Source organism: Magnolia sinica, chromosome 2, assembly GCF_029962835.1.
Source record: "Magnolia sinica isolate HGM2019 chromosome 2, MsV1, whole genome shotgun sequence".
NCBI lineage: Eukaryota > Viridiplantae > Streptophyta > Magnoliopsida > Magnoliales > Magnoliaceae > Magnolia > Magnolia sinica.
In genome coordinates, this window is record NC_080574.1 from 134193265 (window position 1) to 134213408 (window position 20144).

Here is a 20144-nt window from a genome sequence, read left to right on the forward strand (position 1 = left end):
CGATGCATAAGTAGGATGGATTACCGTGCAATGGCCCCCAATTATTCGAACTAAAAACCGAGGTCACTGCAAAGCTTTGTCGGCCCATCCTGATGTGTGAATAGCATTCAACTCTTCCATCACGTGGGACACGAATGTACGTATGAACCCAACATCAGACTATCCCACACCTCGGGTGGGCCACACCACGTGATTTTAGAATTTAGGCATGATTTTACATGGTGTGGGCCTCGTGAATTTTGGAAATAGCCTGATTTTGGATCCGAGGATCACAAGAAATTGTGTAAATGATGGCTGATTTGACTGCATTCAACTGTCGCGGTGGGCCCCCCGCATTCAAAACTTTTACGGTGGACCCATACCCATCGTGCAAAGACGGCGGTGTAATTCCTCCTGCGTCTCCAAACTTATTAGTTACCCACCATTATAAAAAATGGTGGTGACACATCTACGGAAATCCAGACCGTCAAAATCTCTGACCCGCCTGTGTTTGTAACAGAACCTGACAATCACATTAATCAGAAGACAAAAAATTCCGAGTTTCCCCGTTGAATTTGGACAACTCACCGTTTCACTCTTAATCTTCCACTTAATAGATCCCCATTCGACCGTTACGATTCCTAGATCAACATCATCTTTGGAATATTATCCATCCACGACATGCGCAGGAACTTGGATGGTCTGGATATATGTACACGTGTGCCACATCTAAGAGTGAATGAGTCACCACCATTTGAAAATGGTGGCTGACTACCACAGTATCTTTTGGTTTCTATAAACAACATAAACAGGATTTCTGCGTCTGGAATCGGGAAAAAAAAAATGGCAAGCGCTTGTGCAAGACGAACCCTTCAAAGCTCCTCCTCTTCAGCTGCTACTCTATTTTGCGGTTTAAAATCATTCTCTACTGGTGGGCCAGCTACCAAAATGAACTGTGGATTCTCTTCTGCAGCTCCCGCCTTTTTCCGCTCCTCTCGACACAGGCTCTCATTCATCTCAAGGTAGAGATATGTTCTTTTTATGTTTGCATTTTCTTCATTTTTTGTTGATTCTGTTTGGTATTACTAAAATATCATTTTCTTTTTTGGTATTCTTTATTGAGTTTTTCTTGTTTTGAGTTATTGTGATGGTATTTGCTGAAAACGGTTTGAATTTTTTGAAAATTTGAATTCCTGTTTGCATTTTACATCATTTCAATTGATAATGGATGTAATTCATGAGTACCCATTTGGGAGTTTCTGAGATTCATATTCGCTTTTTTTTTTTTTGTTTTTTGTTTTTTTTGTTTTTTGCCTTTTTCTTTGTTTCTTTTTCTTTTGCTTTGGTTTATGCATTTGGTATTGTAGGGGTCGTTTTTTCAGATGTAAGCTGTTTACATGCTATCTTGTTTGGCTTTTAGTAAGAAGTCAGGTGTGCACACGTAAACAGTTTGTGTTTGGCTGACTTGTAAAGTGTTTACAATGTATAAAGTGGGTATTTGCACCACATGCAGCTTGGGGTAGTTAATCCCATTCCCACCAAAATATTCAAATCACATAAAAAGGACTAAATTTTTTGGAGCCCTAGGAGAGCCTCAAAGGAAACACATGATGCGCGGATTGGATGTCCTGCAACACTATCTGGAAGGTGATGTAGAGCGGGTCGCGGACAGTTACATGGCCAAGATGGATCAGAAAAGGCCCGGTCGACGACAGAAGTGATCCAGACCATCGAACCTTAAATTGGGCGTATCTTGCAATCCGGAATGAGTTACCTGACGTAAAATATATGATTTTGGGGTAGAATGAGCTACTGAAGCCAACCCAGCTACGCCGGGTTGCGCAGCCCGGAATTGCGAAAAACCCCTGGATCGACGGTCGTTTCCCTGTTTTAATTTCGTTTTTACTATAAATAGTAAGTTTTAGTTTGATTATAACTCTTCATCCGTCGGGCTTTAGGAGTTGCGCCCAACGTGAAAAGAGCTTAGAATAATTAGGAGAACGGTTTAGTGAAGCCAAATAGGACACTTACTATTTTTGGCCGAAAACCTCACGCACTAGTAGACATCACGACCGTCTATAAATAGTAAGTTTACTATTTATAGTAAGTCGCGGATTCTAGGAGTTTGAGTTGTAGTTTGATTCTAATTTCTTTCCCATTGCTTGGTACCCCTATTTAAAGGGTTGTGACCTCGTTTTTATTCATCAATTAATCAATTTCGAATTTATTAGAATTTATTTCTATTTTCTGCTTTCTTTCCTCGTGGATTCGAGAAGTCTCTGTGAGGAGTCCAGAGAAGCTCCGTGGATTCGGAGTAGTTATCCTCATCACGTTCATCCCTGCGTCACCCAACCCAGTATCACCTGACTTTGTATGTAAATCTGTGATATCTCAGATATGGCCTTTTTTGGTTTTTTTGATTTTTTGGGGCTATAGGAGAACATCAAGGGACACACATGATGGACAGATTGGATGTACTGTGCACATCATGGTGGGTCCACACAACACACATGTGCATCAAACATCGTGTTCTACTATGTATAATGTCTTTTCAGGTGTAAAGACTTTGGATGCTGATTGCCTGCTGAAAGGGATTTCTGTGTTCAGAAGCTTGGTGGGGCCCACTGCGATGTTTGTGAGAAATCAACCTTGACCATCCGTTTTTCCAGATTATGTTAGGACATGAGCCCAAGAATGAGGCGGATCCAAAACTCAAGTGGGCAGCATGACAGCAAACAATGAGGATTGAATGTCCACCGTTGGTCACACGTTTTGGACTTTGTGTTTTCAGTTCATTAGGAATGACCTTATGAACGGTTTGGATGGCATCTAAACATCATGGTGGACCCTAGGAAGGTTTCAATGGTAGGCATTTCCTTATCCACTTTTTCCTCTTGTGCGGCCCACTTGAGTTTTGGATTTGCCTCATTTTTGGGCTCATGTCCTAACATGATATAGAAAAATAGATTGGGTGGGTTTTTGACATAGAGAAGGACGTGAGGTCGAGCACCTTCTTCCTCAGGGGGATAACTGTTCAGAATCCACGGAGCTTCTATGGACTCCTCACAGAGATGCCTTGAATCCACGAGGAAAAATAGAAATTAATTCTAGAAAAATCGAAATAAGTTTATTGATAGATAATTGTCTGACATGTGTGTCCCTGTTACACCATAAATATAGAAAAAAGACCGAAAATTCATAATTATCAAAAATAGCAAAATCCTAACTCTAATAAAAATCCTAGTTCTAATAAAACTCTTTTATGCCTAATTTCTAAAAATAAAAATTCCAAATAAACATTTGCTAGAAGAGTCCTAACATGATTAGGAGTTGTTTCTAAAAAAGAAGAAAATCTAAAACTCTAAAAATAAGAAAAAAATTTTAAAAATCGGAATTACTAAAAATAGTATTTTTTCTTAAATTTCCATTTTTGAGCTGGAGGTGCACTCTTTTTGATGAAAATGATAGATGCGACCCACTTTTTGGGTCGGTTCACCTCGGATGGACCTTCTCGTAATAATACCTGGATCAAAAGTTATGATCAATTTACGGTCCACTTTCTTATGGTCCAACCATGCTAGGAATGTATCGATGTCACGTCCTACATCAAACCCCTCCACTTGAAAAAAAATAACTCGTCCTCGAGTTATCTAAATGACTTTGCTTATGATACTCAAACAATTTATGGCGCCGATGTGTATCAGTCTTTTCATTGTACTTTGCATTAGGCTCTTGAGTTGACACAATACATGGACTCATGCTTTCCTTGACTTGGCTAGTATGGATTAGTTCCTTCACTTATGTCTGCAAGATATCACATCCTTTTTTTAAAAAAAATAAATAAATTTAAATAACATGGGCAATTAGTCAGACTTGCCCCTGAGACAAGATCAATGTGGTTTTGTATATCTCATATGAGAGGAAATTTATTAGGGAGTTCATCGAACACAATCGCCTTGAACTCCTGTAACACTGGTTTCAAATCTTCTAGGATATTCATAGGCTCCATATATTTTTCATTTTTAATTAATGCACGTATATATCCTGTTTCCTCATATTGTTTAACAAAATCCTGTTCAGTTATGAGAGATTGCTCCTCCACTTTAAAAGTCTTTGGTTGTTCTCCGTTCTCATAGGTGCCACATGTCCGCCATTGATGAATCTTGCAGCCTGTTGCAACTTTATTTCGATGTGGTCATCTCTCACCGACAAATAATGAGATTTCTCTACATAACTCCTTATTGATTGGCTATCCTGCCAGTAATTTTGGTTTTGTTGGAATAATACCTGATCATAGTTGGTAGGGAGGAATCACATGCGCAACAATTGTTTCATCCGCGACCACGTGCGAATTGATGCCTTCATCTGTCTCATCCGATCAAATTGAAGTTGTTCCCAACAAGTTGAAGCGCCGCCCTTCAACTTGTAGGCCACAAGCTTAACCTTATTTGCTTTAGGGATTTCCATATAGTCGAAGAATTGCTCAACTTCAGAAAGCCAATCGAGGAAATTCTCAATGTGAAGTTGGCTGTTGAAGCTAGGAAGATCCACTCTCATTTTGAATTCTCTATTCATTTGTTTTATTCGATCAATGCCTTGCCCAAGATGTTGTGGAATCATATCGCTGGATCCCACCTTCCAAGGAGTGATCTAGTAGTTCATTGCTGACATCGTCCTGCGATCAATGCGATTATGAGTTCTAGTGCCTATTGGGGGTGGATTACCGCCACGAATATGGAACTGTTGTATGGCCTCTACCAAGCGATTGATGGAAGCCTGCAGCCCTTGCATGACTTGTCAATTCTCTCGCCACGTTGCTTCGAAAGCCACACCGCTGTTGAATGATAATTCCCTAGAGCACCATCCATGGGATTGTTGCCCGACCCATTTTTAGAAGCCATAGATCCGAGGAGAAAGCCTTTCTCTGATATTAAACTGACGCAGAGAAGGATGTGAGGTCGAGCACCGTCGTCCTCAGGGGGATAATTGTTCCAAATCCACGAAGCTTCTCTGGATTCCTCATAGAGATGCCTCGAATCCACGAGGGAAAATAGAAATTAATCCTAGAAAATTCGAAATAAGTTTATTGATAGATAATTGTCTGACATGTATGTCCCGGTTACACAATTAATATAGAAAATAAACTGAAAATTCGTAATTACCAAAAATAGCAAAATCCTAACTCTAATAAAAATCCTAGTTCGAATAAAACTATAAAGTATTTACAACTTGTAAACACTTTATAGGAAAGTTTTGCCATCTAAACACCTACATGTAAAGTCTTTACCTATAATTTCCAACTAAGGATTTTACAACATCGAAGCAACCCGGTAGTCTTTTACCTATAAACCCTTTCCAACTTAGGATTTTACAACATCCAAACAACCCTCTAGTCTTTGTTGGATTTTTTTTTTGGTTTTAGTTGATTGAGATCGTGGTTGCTGAAACTGGTTTAGAAATTTTGAATCTTCTGTTAGTGTTTTTACTTCGACCTAATGGGTTTTGGCTATATTGCATGAGTACTCATTTAGGATTTTCTAGGTTTTTTCGTTTCTTTATTTCGTTTCTTGTTTAGGCTTTTTAGAATATTTAGCATATATATAAAGACTGTAATTTGTGAAGACCCATCTGAATTTTCTGGGGTTCTTCCCCCTTCATTACTAATCGATTCAATTGATTTTGACAGTATTTCCTGAATAGGAAAATACAATGGTTGGCCTGGAAATGGAATTTTGGATTTGGGCAAGCTTTCCATACTGTATGGGTCACCTTTCAGTGATCCATACTGTTTATCTACTGGGCTCCATGGTGGATGGAAGATGCTGCAAAGGACTCCCCTGTCAAATAATCCTTGCCATCTAACAATTTTTCCATGAAATGGATGGTTAGAATGATGCATAGGCAATGTTCCATGTGCAACAGAAATGTGCACTGATTGGATGGAATGTATTCTTTTAATATTGGAGATTTCTGGTCCATCTCTTGTCTACAGTGAGGCCCATCAGATGGATGGTCTTGATGACTAAAAGATGGGGTGCACGTGCAAGGAATGCTGGCTCAAATGAAAATGCTGGTAAATTGGCCAAACCATTCTGTACTGCTGCATCTTGAATATCTTGGGACATGGTAGAAGTTGTGGGCCAATGACTAGATTCCTAGGATTCACATCAATGGTTGACACGTGGTGGAAAAATATCTCATGTGTCGGGTGGGCTCTGGTATCTGAAAGAAATAAAGAAAAAGAATCTGAGGAAGTCTTTAAAGGCATAGAACTTGCTTTTTTGTTGAGGTTGTTGCAAAAAAGAAAAGAAAATATTGCTCAAGGAGATTAAGGAATGGATGGGAAAGAGGAAGTATGTTGTCTCTTTGAGGATGAAAAGTTCACCGAATCTGTCTTCATAAAGAATATCATCAGTTTAGCAGACTGGAGGAAATTGATTAGAGACAAAGATCCTATATGGCTGAAGGGGATAAACAGACCAGTTTCTTCCATAGAATGGCCAATGCCATATTGTGGAGTAACACCATAACCAGAGTGATGGTTGGGGAAGAGACTATCAAAGATAAGGACTCAATTAAAAAACATTTTGTGGAGCATTTTCTAAAGCTCTATGAAAAGGAAGCTATATCTTGGCCAGTTTTTATAATCTTCTTACGCAATCCAGTTATCCAATCAGTAGGGTTTCAATATATGAATCGCAAGAATGGATGAAGAACATAGAAGAATGTTGGACTGGATAAATGACTTTGTTGAAAATTCTTCTTATGAGTAAGCAAAAACATACAAAACGCAGAATATTGGAATGCTTTACCTTATAGATCAACCCCTTTTTGTAAACCTAAAAGACACATCCTAAATCCCAATAAATCTTTTAATTAAGATCCCCATACTATTAGATTAGTTTCGAATCAATCTAATTGACTTCAATTCAACTTAATCTATTTAAATTAGCAACAACTCACAAACAAATACTTGGCCCTATTGTAATGACCTAAAAGTAGTAAAACCAAATTTAACAAATAATCCTCAAAATCTTCAATAATATTGTCAAAATCAACTTCCTTATCTTTTAAAAATAGTAGTCTTTGACATTTAGCCCTCAAAACTAGCCATAAGCAACCCAACATTCAATGTAGATTAGGCCCTATGGGGGGGGGGGGGGCCTTGAGCTTACATCATTCATCGCTTGGTTGGAGAGAACTCGACTCTGATAAGTTTGATGCTTTCTATTAGTGGTTCGGATCCAATATTCTCAATCTGTTGCTTGTGATCCATGTGCATTCAAAATAAGGCTTATCCTTCGTTTTCAGTATTGCTTGTAGTTGCCTTGTCGAGTGTCAGTGGTCTTCATGCACAACACTCATTCAACTTCTTCCTTCTTTCTCTTTGAAAGTTGTTTGTCCATATCGGCAGTAACTATGTCAAGCACCTCGCCATCATACTCGAACAAATCCACCATCATAATCTCATGGGCGTTGTTCACCCAACTTCCTCTTGACTTGGCATGGCCCAATCTTCGTAGATTTTAGCTTGTTATAAGTACGCATCGGACATCTTTATTGGAGATGAACCATAACCAAGCCACCATCTTTTGTGTGTGTGTGTGTGTGTGTGTTCTTTTTTTGATAAGTTCTTGTATATCTTCTTTCAATGGTGTTTATTCGCAACGTCTTGGTACATGGAAAATCCTCTTCTTCAGTTGAGCATGCATGTTTTAGATGTGCTTGGCAAAAGCATTAGCATCTTCACTCATTTGATCTTGTACCAGTAACTGTGCTCAGTACATAATGTGGACTTCTCCCTTTCATGATTTCAAATGAGGATTTTCTGGTGATATGATTTACTAAGTTATCGTAAGCATACTCAGATTAGGGTATAGCCAAACCCCATTGTTGCCCGCGATATACCTTAAGAGGTTACTGAGACTCTTGTGGACTACCTTGTTTTGGCTGTTTGTTTGAGGATGATATACCCCGGAGAATTGAAGCTTAGTCCTCTAATGCTTTCATAGAGTGCACTAGAAGTGCCCCACAGACTTTGGATCGTGGTTCCAAGTTGTTGTTTTTGGTACCCCATGAAGTTGTATAATCTTCGTGAAGAATATGTTGCCAATATGTGTAGCTCTGTCATCCTTTTGCATGGAATGAAGTAGGCCATTTTTTCTTGCACAAGTGTGTGTGTGTGATTGTGAAATTGTGATTTCCCTGCTCCCGTGCGCAGCAGTCCTTTCTTTGAAGGTTTTGTTTTCCCGTCGTTGAGCCACTCGGGGTACATTAGAACCTATCAACATGATTTGTTATTGAGTTGCTCGCCAAATCGCAGTATTTCCTTGATGTTGGCACGTGTCTTACTACATGTACGGTCATCATCAATTATGAATTCATAGGAGGTAAGATGGTTTAGTGTATTATTTTCAAGATAAACTTAAGAGACAAAGAGGCTTCCCAGTTTCTTGAGCTCACAAGCATCCTCGGCTCGAAAAGTGGAGATGGTTCGATAATTTAGAGTGGACATCAGCAAGTGGGTATGCAGCCAAGTCTTTTCTTGTAATTCTTACGAAAGATGAGTCTTGCCCGGATTGTGGTGAAAGATAAAATTTTGATACTCAGTCATCTCAAAAGTAAGGGTAGTTGTGCATAGAAGTCTAATTTCAAGAAGTTGACCTCCATTATTTTGTGAGAAGAAGACGGGTAGTTGTGCAAAATTACAAATTCTCATTTTCAGCATTTATTTATTTATTTATTTATTTATTTATTTTTTTGTTTCTTTTTCTGGAAGGGGTGTATTAGCCTAAATCAGCCAGTATGTATCGGTTTCTGTGGTGATTGATATGGTACACAAAAACTGATTTTTAAGCCTTTGGGCACAAGATGAACAGTACAGGTCTCATGTATGTGTGCTACATGTAAGGAGATTGATTGCTTGTGATGCAGGACATGAAATTTTAAACATGATATGCAAGGTTCCAGGCTTTAGATCATACTAGTTCAAAACAATCACACGAAATTCCACATCCCACATAAAGTCAAGCACTCAATCAAGGGGAATCTATGCGGGTCCAGGCCTATACATGCTATGGCTGGATCAATTAAAGTTATAGATCAAATAATGCTCAAAGGAGAGTAAATTCATCCACACATGCATAGAAATATTTCTCCAACCCAAGGGATTCATATTTTTCAATTCGAGGAACCCTAGGGTCGAAGAAAATGGCATAAAAATAAGGATTTAAGACAATCTAGGGTTAGGGTTAGGGAAATCAAGTAAGAGAGGAATGAAAGAGAGGAGAGAGTGAACCTGAAGCTAGCCCGCACGTGTGGACAGCAGGCCAGGCCTGAATCACGTGCGCTGAGGGCTGTCCGTAAGTGTGTGGGGCCCACGAACCCAAAAAACCCCAACTTGGGTCTGGTCGGCCAGGGCTGGGCCACACAACCCCTAAGTTTCAGCTCGATCGGAGTTTTGGTCCGCGCGTGGTGCTCCGCCGAAGTTTCAGCCCTCTTGCAAGGCCAGATTCTAGAAATCTATTGTATGGAAGGATTGGCTGCAAAATAACAATAGATTTGAAGGTTGGATGGCTGTAGGAAAAGGTGAATATGGATAGTAGGAGATGGGGGCGAATCGGGATGGGTGTGGCTTCACACCATGGTAGTTGCCTTTCGAAGAAGGGAGAGTTTTGCACCTAATTAGGTTTTCACAACTCAGAGAGAAGCAAAAAAACACAAATTTTATTCCAATCATCAATGAGAAAAAAAGACTACAAGGGGTGCCTATTTATAATAAAATCTTATACCCCAAAACTCGCGCCATGTGCGCACCTTATTACTTAGAGACGAAGTAATAAAAAATAACAACTAATCAAAGCAATTTAAACCGTCCATGATATTCCTAATAACAATAATAAGTAAAACGCAAAGTACTAGATTATTTAGAATAGTGGGCCACGATCATAAGATCTCATGGTAGGATTCAAATGACGATCGGGTCCACTCCAATGAACCAAAACGCAGTCCTCTAACTAGGAGGCCTTCCCTGGACATCGTCATTGATCCAGATCGATGGTGGTGCCCTCTTCCTTGCGTACGTGCGTAGGGGGGTGTGCGTGTGTGCGTGATGTCCTCATGAACTCTCCCTGGCTGCGAAGATTTCACTACTGGCGAAACAAAACTCTTGGACCGCTCTAAGATGTTAGGATCAAGTCTTTGAAGCTCCTCCTTAGTGAGCCACGTACTATCTAAAGTCGGGCATGACTTCCACTTGACCAGGAACTTTTGAAATCCGCTGTCCGATGTCGATAGTATCTGATGGTCCAGGATATCCTCCATCTTCTCTCTGGGTGTGGGAAGGGTAGGTATGAGAGGTAGAGGCTGAGAAGAAGGATCGGGAAGATGTCATAGATCAAGGGACATGTTTGGAGAATCAGGATGGTTGGGCGAAAGGTCGGACAATGTATCAGTGGTCCCCTGAAAAGCAACTAGATCCTCTATATAGAATGTGGAACTAATTTCCATGGAAGGTGGAAGATCTACCACATATGCATTGAGACCTTTTTGTTTTATAATTTTGAAAGGTCCAGCGCTACGTGCGTGTAATTTACGAACGGCTCCCTGAGGGTACCGTTCGGGCCTGATGCGGACCATCAGAGAGTTCTCTACGTTGAATTCCTTGAAACGTTTATGTTGGTCTACCGAAATTTTATAACGTTCATTACTAGTATTGATCTTTTGCCTAATTTCTCGAATCAATGAATGAATGTAATACGCAAAGGACTCTGCAGACTCTGATGGCCTATGAGACAGGGACATAGAGGTAAGATCAATAGGCCTCCTAGGTTTATACATCCCAAATTGAATAGGAACAACGTCACACCAAAATGTGTCTTTATATGATCCAAATTGAATAGGAACAAGACAACGGTGTGAGATTCGAATAGAAGTTTCATCAACCCAAGACAATCTATAGGGTTGAGTGTGAGCTTCAAGTTTCAAGTCCAGACGGTTCACAGTGCTAGTCGATGCCACGTTGGCACAACCATCGCTATTCACGATCATCTCGTAACTCTTATCACCACATTTTGTGTTAGTATTGGAGATCTTGTTGCGGCGCCAATCGTTGGTATTCTTTGCTTGTGTAAAGGCACAACGGATAATCGCAAGGGTCACAGACTCTTGCGCTTCCTCTTCCTCATCACTAGGGGCTTCTACTAGCTCATATTCTTCATCACCTTATTTTTTGGGGGCACTACTTCTACTTGCCCCTCAATAAGGAATACCTTGGCGCCCTCTTTCATGCAACACTGGTGGGTAAAGTGACCAAACCCCTGACACCTAAAACACCTAGTCGCCCCGCTTCTGCGCGAACCAGATTCGACAACTTCTTTACCCTTATGATCCTTGGGCCTAGACTGAGAGCTACTAGAAGGCTTATACTGATATTCAGTACTAGGTTTATCCCCAGAAGGGTTAGCCTTGGCGCCAGAATCACGAGACTCAAATCACCTTCCCGCTGATGCTTTAAGGTATTGCTCGACCTCCAACACTACTTGATACATCTGTTCAAGAGTGTCTATGTCATTGGCAAGCAATTCTCTCCTAATGTTAGAACAGAGGCCCGTCTTAAATCGAGCAAGAGTGAGTATAGGGTCCTCATCAACTTCACAACGGGTCAAGTACTCTTCGAACTTCTCAATGTATTCAGCAACACTCATGGAACCTTGTCGTAGAGACTGCCATTCCTCAACCAACCTCAAGTGGTAAGAAAAAGGGAGGTATTTTTCCTTACGACTTTCTTTCATTTTTCCCTAATGAACCATTGGGAGCTCCCTCGCCCTTTCTTTCTTTCGCTCTACAATAGCCCAAAACCTCTTTGCTTGGCTCACAAGCTTCATCTTGGTGAATCGGATTCAATGAGCATCCGATATGTCATACCACTCAAAATAGTGGTTCATATCCGCCAACCAATCTAGAAAAGCTTTAGGGTCCAAGTGCCATCAAACGTGGGGGCTTCTACTTTAACTCCCTTGAGGAGTTGCGCATCGGGGTCATAGTGGTCTTGATGTCCCTCGCGGGGTGGGTGCACGGGTGCATGCCCATAACCGATTCCTTGGCCACCTCAATTCCTTGGTCTATCCTCCTGACCACCTGCCTGAGATTGGGCATCTTACCCAGTGGTGGGGTTTGCCCGGGCGGAGGAGATCTCTAATTGGGTAACGCGCACATTAATTTGTACAAGGTGATGGTTAATACGTTGTTCCAAGAGCTTAACCAAAGACTCAAACTGCCGAGTTAGGTAGTCCATTGATTCTTGCAATTGCTCCATGTTTAGCGTAAGGTGTAAACCAAAACCGCGACCAGTACGTGTGGGCATACAACTACTCCCCAACTCAAGGACCCTCTAACACAACTATATGCGTCTAAATGAGACTAAATGATCCTACAAGACTCTATGATGAGAGTTAATGCAAACTAAACGCGAATAGACCAAACCCTAAACATGCAGTGCAATCCCCTATAAGAACCCTAAGCTCTGATACCAAATTTGATGCAGGACATGGAATTTTAAACATGATATGCGATATTCCAAGCTTTAGATCATATTAGTTCAAAACAATTACACAAAATTCCATATCCCACATAAAGTCAAGCACTCAATCAAGGGGAATCTATGCGGGTCCAGGCCTACACATGCTATGGCTAAATCAATTAAAGTTATAGACCAAAAGATGCTCAAAGGAGAGTAAATTCATCCACACATGCACATAAATATTTCCCCAACCCAAGGGATTCACAGGTTTCAATTCGGGGAACCATAGGGTCGAAGAAAAGGGCATAAAAATTGGGATTTAAGACAATCTAGGGTTAGGCTTAAGAAAATCAAGTAAGAGAGGAATGAAAGAGAGGAGAGACTGAACCTAAAGCTAGCCCGCACTTGTGGACAGCAGGCCAGGCCTGACGCACGTGCACTGAGGGTTGTCCGCACGTGTGTGGGGCCCACGAACCCAAAAAACCTCAACTTAGGTCTGGTCGGCCAGGGCTGGGCCACACAACCCCCAAGTTTCAGCCCGATCCGAGTTTCGGTCCAGGCGTGGTGCTCTGCTGAAGTCGCAGCCCTCTTGCAGGGCCAAATTCTGGAAATCTGCTGTAGGGAAGGATTGACTGCAAAATAACAATGGATTTGAAGGTTGGATGGCTATAGGAAAAGGTGAATGTGGATAGTAGAAGATGGGGGCGAATCGGGATGGGTGTGGCTTCGCACCACGGTAGTAGCCCTTCGAAGAAGGGAGGGGAGGGTTTCGCAACCAATTAGGTTTTCACAACTCAGAGAGAAGCAGGAAAATGCAGAGAGTTTATTCCAATCATCAATGAGTAAAAAAGACTACAAGGGGTGCCTATTTATAATAAAATCCTATACCGCAAAACTTGCGCCATGTGCGCACCCTATTACTTGGAGACGAAGTAATAAAAAATAACAACTAATCAAAGCAAGCTAAACCGTCCATGATATTCTTAATAACAATAATAAGCAAAACCCAAAGTACTAGATTATTTAGAATAGTGGGCCACGATCATGAGATCTCATGATGGGATTCACATGACGATCAGGTCAACTCCAATGAACCAAAACGCAGTTCTTTAACTAGGAAGCCCTCCTTGGAAGTCGTCATCGATCCAGATCGATGGTGGGGCCCTCCTTCTCCTTGCGTACGTGCGTTGGGGGGGCGTGCGTGTGCCCGTGATGTCCCCATCAGCTTGATAACTAACTTGAATATTGCTAGTGATTTGTGTTGGATACTCCCTCTCTCTTTCTTTTCCTTTAAAAAAAAATAATAAAAATAAATAAATAATATTATAATTGAGTGAGACTGCAATTCTGATATTGTATTCTTCATGAATGGATGGCTGAAATACTAGAGGAATGTTGTTTTTCAGGAGTCCTGTGGAGTTGGGTTGTGCGCAGTCTTTGATGCCATTGCATAGTGTTACTGCTTCAGCACTGCTCACTTCCATGCTTTCTTTTAAGTCTGGAAATTGGGGATGGCTTTCAGAAGGTATTTCTGTTTTCTTGTTTTCCTTCATTTTTTATGTCTTATGCTTCCGGTTGCTTCATATCTTTTACAATTTTTTAGCGACTTGACTTCGATTTTTGTGCCCGATGATAGGGTTTGCAACGACGCTATAACAGGGACGATGAGCTTGGCCAAGATGCAGATGACAGCAGTAGTATCAGGGTATCCTCAATGACATTTTTTTCCCCTTGGATAATTTATTTAAACTTGAAAAGAATATATGGGGTTTTTTATTACAGTCGCTGTTTCTGATTTTGGATGCATCATGTCCTGAACCACTTTTCTTTTATTTCGGTCCTACTGGTTGAGCTCTGTTTGAGGCTTCAATGCCACCATGCACCCGTTTTTGATTTGCTTCTCCTTGGGATTGTAAAACCAAAACAGTCGAGACTTGATTGTGGTTATAGCTTGTGAACTTTTGCAGCTGCTCAAATCAGGCCTGTACTAGATGCTTCTCTATCTTATGGTAGCTTTTCTCTTGGTAGCAAAGTAGTATACTACATGGTGTTTCTTTTTGGTTCATTTTTGCATCGCATTTTCTGCTGCATTTGTTCCAATGTTACCTAAACTGCTAATCCCCTTACATTTTCCATTTTGAATATCACAATCTGGATTATGGTTCATTTGCCATCTGGATTGCTACTTTTACCAATTTGAAATCCTAAATTATGGTTCTATATATTTATTTTGAACCCTAAATTATGGTTCTATAATCTTAGTGTCAATTAAGTTGTGAAGCATGTAGAGATTTATGTTATGATATATGTAATAGCTTGTGATAGTATAATACTGTGTGTGGAATCTATTAGATAATAATCATAATTTCATAGATAAATTACAATATCAATTAGTAGATAAAAACTATATTGCACATACTTTGTATTTGTTGGAGCAACACACATGATCCTATCTAGAGCATACCATGTATTGGAGGAAGTAGCATACTACATACCTGTTCCTGTACCATGTTCCAGAGGACCCATGATCCAGGTTACCTTGGTTTGTTCATTTTCCATTTGTCATCTAGCTCAGTGTTCTAAATATTGGCTATATTGGCAGTCATATTGTTTGATATAACGGGTTTTCCACATACGCAATATGAAATATGGTTGGATCCTGTATTTTGCAATAGATTGATTGTATGCCAATATGTGCGATATTTCCTCATATTTAACTATATCTATTATATTTCCTGATACTTGCTAATATTTCCTAAGATCTGCATTGTAAGAAACAAACTCGCTGATTGTAATCAACCTATGCAAAGACTTATTAGATACTCCTTGATTGTAATCAACCTATGTAATAGTCTATTACATTGCACCTGTGGGACTTTTATGCTCTCATTGCTGATCCCCAGCCCGGATGAAGGAGGGTTGTGTCAGGTTGGCAGCCAGTGTCGAACTTATGCCATAACTTCCAACATGAATGCGAACAATATGACATTCAAAACTCATGCTAGGGTGTGATGTTATGGCCCTTGATAGGGTGGAATGGTAGAAATGGAGAAGGATTCATGCAGCCGATCCCAATTAGTTGGGATAAGGCTAGGAAGATGCTGATGATGATCTGCGTTGTAAATAACAACTACCACGTCACAAGGCTATTGTATGGAGCCTTGGATTCGTATATGTTAGTGACGGGTAGGGGATTTCCACTTCCTTGTTGCATTATGGATATGGCTTGTATGGCTATAGGATGATCTACTGTAGTAGTTATCAGTGATTTAAATATTGGTATTGACGCATGCATCGCACTCATGGGATATGGAAAAATATCGGTATCGCATGGGAAATATCTCATGTATCACAGAATGTATCACTGTTTTTGGGAAACATTGGGAAGTTGATCAAAATTTTCAATGAAACTACAGGGATTAAAAAAAAACAAAAACAAAACATTATTACACAATTAGAAGTTAGAGCTCAAAAGATTACAAAAAACAAGTACACATAATAAGTTTCCTTTGTATAGAGTCCTAACTAGCTATGCTCTGTTTGACAAAAGTGATGTAATTATCAAACAACACATACTCGCATAGTTTAGGACCCTTTACAAAGAAAACTTATTATGTGCACTTGCTTTTTGTGATCTTTTGAGTTTGTGTGTAATAATCAGTGTTCGAAATATTGGTATCGCGCTATGTATCGCACCCTTGGGATATAGATATGTATCGGTTATTGCACGAAATATATTGTTTGTATCGCGTAATTTATCGCACTTTTTGGGAAACATGGAGAAACATCGGGAAAATGGTTGAATTTTTAAATGAAACTTCAGTAATTGTTAAAAAAGCCCTTGATACACACTTTTAAATCATAACATTTTAAAAAAAAGGTGCACATAATAAATTTCCTTTATATAGGGTCCAAAGTTATGTGATGTTTAACTGAACTAATGCAACTATATTTAAATTGAATGCATGACATTTATAAATGTATCAAAGACATGAAAACACAACCAATTCATTGAAAATCAAAAGAAGTAAAAATTGAGAAATATACATATCAATGATGGAGATTGGTTGTGGTCTAGACCCACATAGAGTTGCGTGGTGGCTCATAATCATTATCTCCATCTCGATGGGCTGGGAATAGTACTACTGCTCCACAAATCAACAATATTGTGCCCAGGTCATAGTAGAGTGGTACTAGTTAAGATACTCCCTAACATAACGCTGGTACTCATCCTCTCCGAACTGAATCAAAACGCCCATCCATGGGTATTGCGTAATCGTCACAGTCTGTGACTGATATAGATCTGGGAAGGGCATATATGAAGCTCCTTGGTATCCATATTGTTGGCCATATCCATACTGCTGCTCATATCCCTACCCATATACAGAAGTGAACTCTTGGCCATAGTTGAAAAATGATATGTTGTAACTGCTAGAGTCACTCCCCGCATATCCACTAGGTCCTTATCCATGCCCATACTGTGGCATAGAACTCGGTCTACTCTCCTGTGTTTGTGATCCAGATTCATGTTGTGGCATGTAACTTGAGCTCCCCTCCCTCTTCCGTGATCCAAATTTAGAGCCACCTCGCCTGTCACGAATGCTTGTGTCCCTCATACATTTTACCAGCAGCTCCTCAAAATCTGAAAGTTTCTGAGTCTGCTTTTTCTTCAGTAACTTTTGACGTGTGTGTCTTTTGTAAATAAGACGGGGTCATGGTTCTCCTAGACGAGAACCATGGTCAGGGTCCTGCGTGGCATGATCGAAATTCTCCTCTCCGGTGAAAGGACTAAGAGGCCTCTTATCCTGACTCCCACCTGCGCCACCACCATTCTCGTTGCCATAATCATCGTTACTGTCATCAGAGTCATCATCACCCTTATCGCTGCCATCACCATCACTGGGCCCATTCCTCACATCACTCTCTGATCAGTCTCAGTGTTAAACAATGTCTCCTCACCATGTGTCCCCCGTGATAGTGACTGTTGCGGGCTACCCTCCAGACTCCTCGTCAATGGGTCGAATGTCTCATCAGTAGACCTCTGTTGCTCCACATGTGCATCAACATCAATCCCTTATGTCTCTACTTCCGCCGTAACATGTGTCTTTGGTTGCCCATCCGAGGTATCCAAGTCATCTGAATTAACCCACTGGTAAACTGGGTTATCCTCATCCTCAACATATGCATGTTGTCAGACCGTCATCAGGTCCAATGGGTCTTCCTGTGCTTTTCTTCTTCCTTCTGCGCGGAACAGCCTTTCTTGTAACTTCATATTATAGTGACAATACACTAGCTTTCGAAGCCTCTCATAACCTAGTATATTATGTTTATTTGTGTGGATGAGGGAGAATGTACTCCAATTCCTTTCACAGGGTGACGAGGACATCGTCTGTGCAAGCATATGGACAGTCAATCGCTGTAAAACCTCGCAAGTCCCGTACATGGACCACTATTCGCCTGCATATCATAAAATTCTTTCATAATTTTAGATTTTCCAAAATAATATGAAATTTATGTTTATCGCAGTAACTCACATGCCATCATGGTGTTCCTTGACTTCACCATAGGGTGGCACCCAAACATTCTAACCGTGTTGTGGAATCTAACAATTTTTTGATGGCGTATAGCAACCAGGATAAGTATGGAATGGTTGAGATGAAGATAAGGAGAATATAAGTGTGGAACATATTTACCTCACTACCAAAGGTGTCTTTCCCCGTACAGTCGAGGAACAAGTGATCATACACCTCATGTACGACCCTCTTTAATGAATTATCTTCATAGAGTTTCCGGCTGTAGTGGTATTTGAGATTCAAGAAATATGCTGAAAACCAATATCTACACATCAGTACAACCCTCGTTTATTATTGCATATAGAAAAAAAAATTCATGTAAGTACTTACCGGTCTTATGTAGTAGGTGAGAAAGTGTCCTTTCCCAACAATCGTCTATTATTGCATGCACCCACTTATATGTGTTGGGAGCTCTAGCCATGATGGCCTCTTTTATTAGCTGTATGGACGGATACAGCGACCCCATCAACTGATTTGTCTCATTGTCCACTATCCTCAACACCACATAAATGAGCTCTAAAATATTCACTACACCACGCACGCGATCCCATAATGTATTTCTCAGCACCAGCTCCTTGATTCTCCAAGTTACTTTCGTCAACCTCCTTTTTCATTCTTCATAATCATGAGAGGCGAAAAACTCTTGTAACTCCTGTTTGTGTTTGAGGAGGCTACTTAAGGCGATATAATTTGTGGCGAACCACGTCGTCCCGAGGCGCACTATATCCCCACCACACCTCTCGTGCATTGTAGCTAATAACCAGGTGTGGTTGTATATGAAGTTTGTGATGAGCCGTGCATTAGTAATTACGGTCTTCATCGACGGCCTATCCCCGATCGCCTCTAGCATGAGATCGATGCAATGGGCTGCATAGGTAGAGGTGAGCATGTTGGACCCGATCCGACCCGACTCAGTACCGTTCCGAACAGAACCGACGGCTTAGATCAGCCTGATCGAGTCTGTCCACCTAGATCCGATCGTTTTTCGGGTCGGGTTCGGATAGTGGTGTATTCGAACAGATCCAATTTGAAAACCCGAACCGAAAGGGTCCGGACTGACCCGACCCGACCCGAAGTGGATAGTCGGGTAGTATAAATATTAATTTTACCCTAAACCTAACCCACCCAAATCGTTTCTACCCTCCCTCTTTTCTTACCCTACCCTCTCTCGCCCGAACGATCTTCTTCCTCTCCTCTTCTTCTGGCGGTAGTGGGTGCTACTTGAATAGAAGAAGAATAAAATGGCAAAAAATATTTAGGAAGACGAATGAACTTCGGAGCTTCTGATGGCATTTATATTCAGGTGAGAGAGAGAGAGAGAGAGAGAGAGAGAGAGAGAGAGTAATGGGAAAAGAGAGAAGGAAATCGGTGGCAATCGGAAGTTATCTTGTATCGTTGCCAGGTTGGGGAGTTGGACGCTTTTTACGTCCTCAGGGGGGATGATGATGCAGACCTCTGCCCTTCCCCTTTTTATTTTCCTATTTACACTTCTGCCCCTTTTCTCTCTTCCCTTTTACCAAACTACAACCTTTCCCTCCTCTACCTACCCCCTCCTTCCAATTCCTTCTTTACATCCATCCATCCTACTCTCCCACACGCTTTGCATGCTCCACACCTTCCCTTCTTTTCCAACTCCCTTGATCCGCTCTGCCTTTTACTACGGCCCTTATTGACAGTTATTGTTGTCCATCCTAGCCATATAAAAGGTTGGTCACAAATACACCTAATCTATACAAGTAGTAGATGTGCCATACCATTAAAATCAATGCCTAATTGACGATCTGCCACTACGTACAGGTTTGGCTTACCTTACCGTTGGATTAACATAATTTTCTTATCAAGTGGTCTTATTTGATCTTTTCCAATCTGAACCTTGCCCAATCTGATCTGATTCGGTTTTCTTGACCGAGTCGGACTCGGATTGGTTCAGGCCAGCAGGGGTTCAGGTCGGTCCGAGTCAGATGACCCGGACTCGGTCTTGGCTCGGTCTGAGTTCGAGTTGGGCCACGTAAGATCCGGACTGAGTCGAGTTGGACCCAATCCGATCCGACTTAGTCCGATGCCCATGGGGT

The 20144-nt window shown here is 41.0% G+C and overlaps 1 protein-coding gene across 1 annotated transcript; it reads left to right on the top strand.

Annotated features, from left to right (window-relative positions):
- Positions 1-287: 287 nt before the first annotated feature.
- Positions 288-14214, top strand: LOC131237742 (protein NUCLEAR FUSION DEFECTIVE 6, mitochondrial-like). Its single transcript, XM_058235696.1, has 3 exons — positions 288-1001; positions 13906-14024; positions 14136-14214. The coding sequence occupies exons 1-3, from the start codon at positions 823-825 to the stop codon at positions 14153-14155; spliced, it is 318 nt and encodes a 105-aa protein (XP_058091679.1). The 5' UTR covers positions 288-822; the 3' UTR covers positions 14156-14214.
- Positions 14215-20144: the final 5930 nt, after the last annotated feature.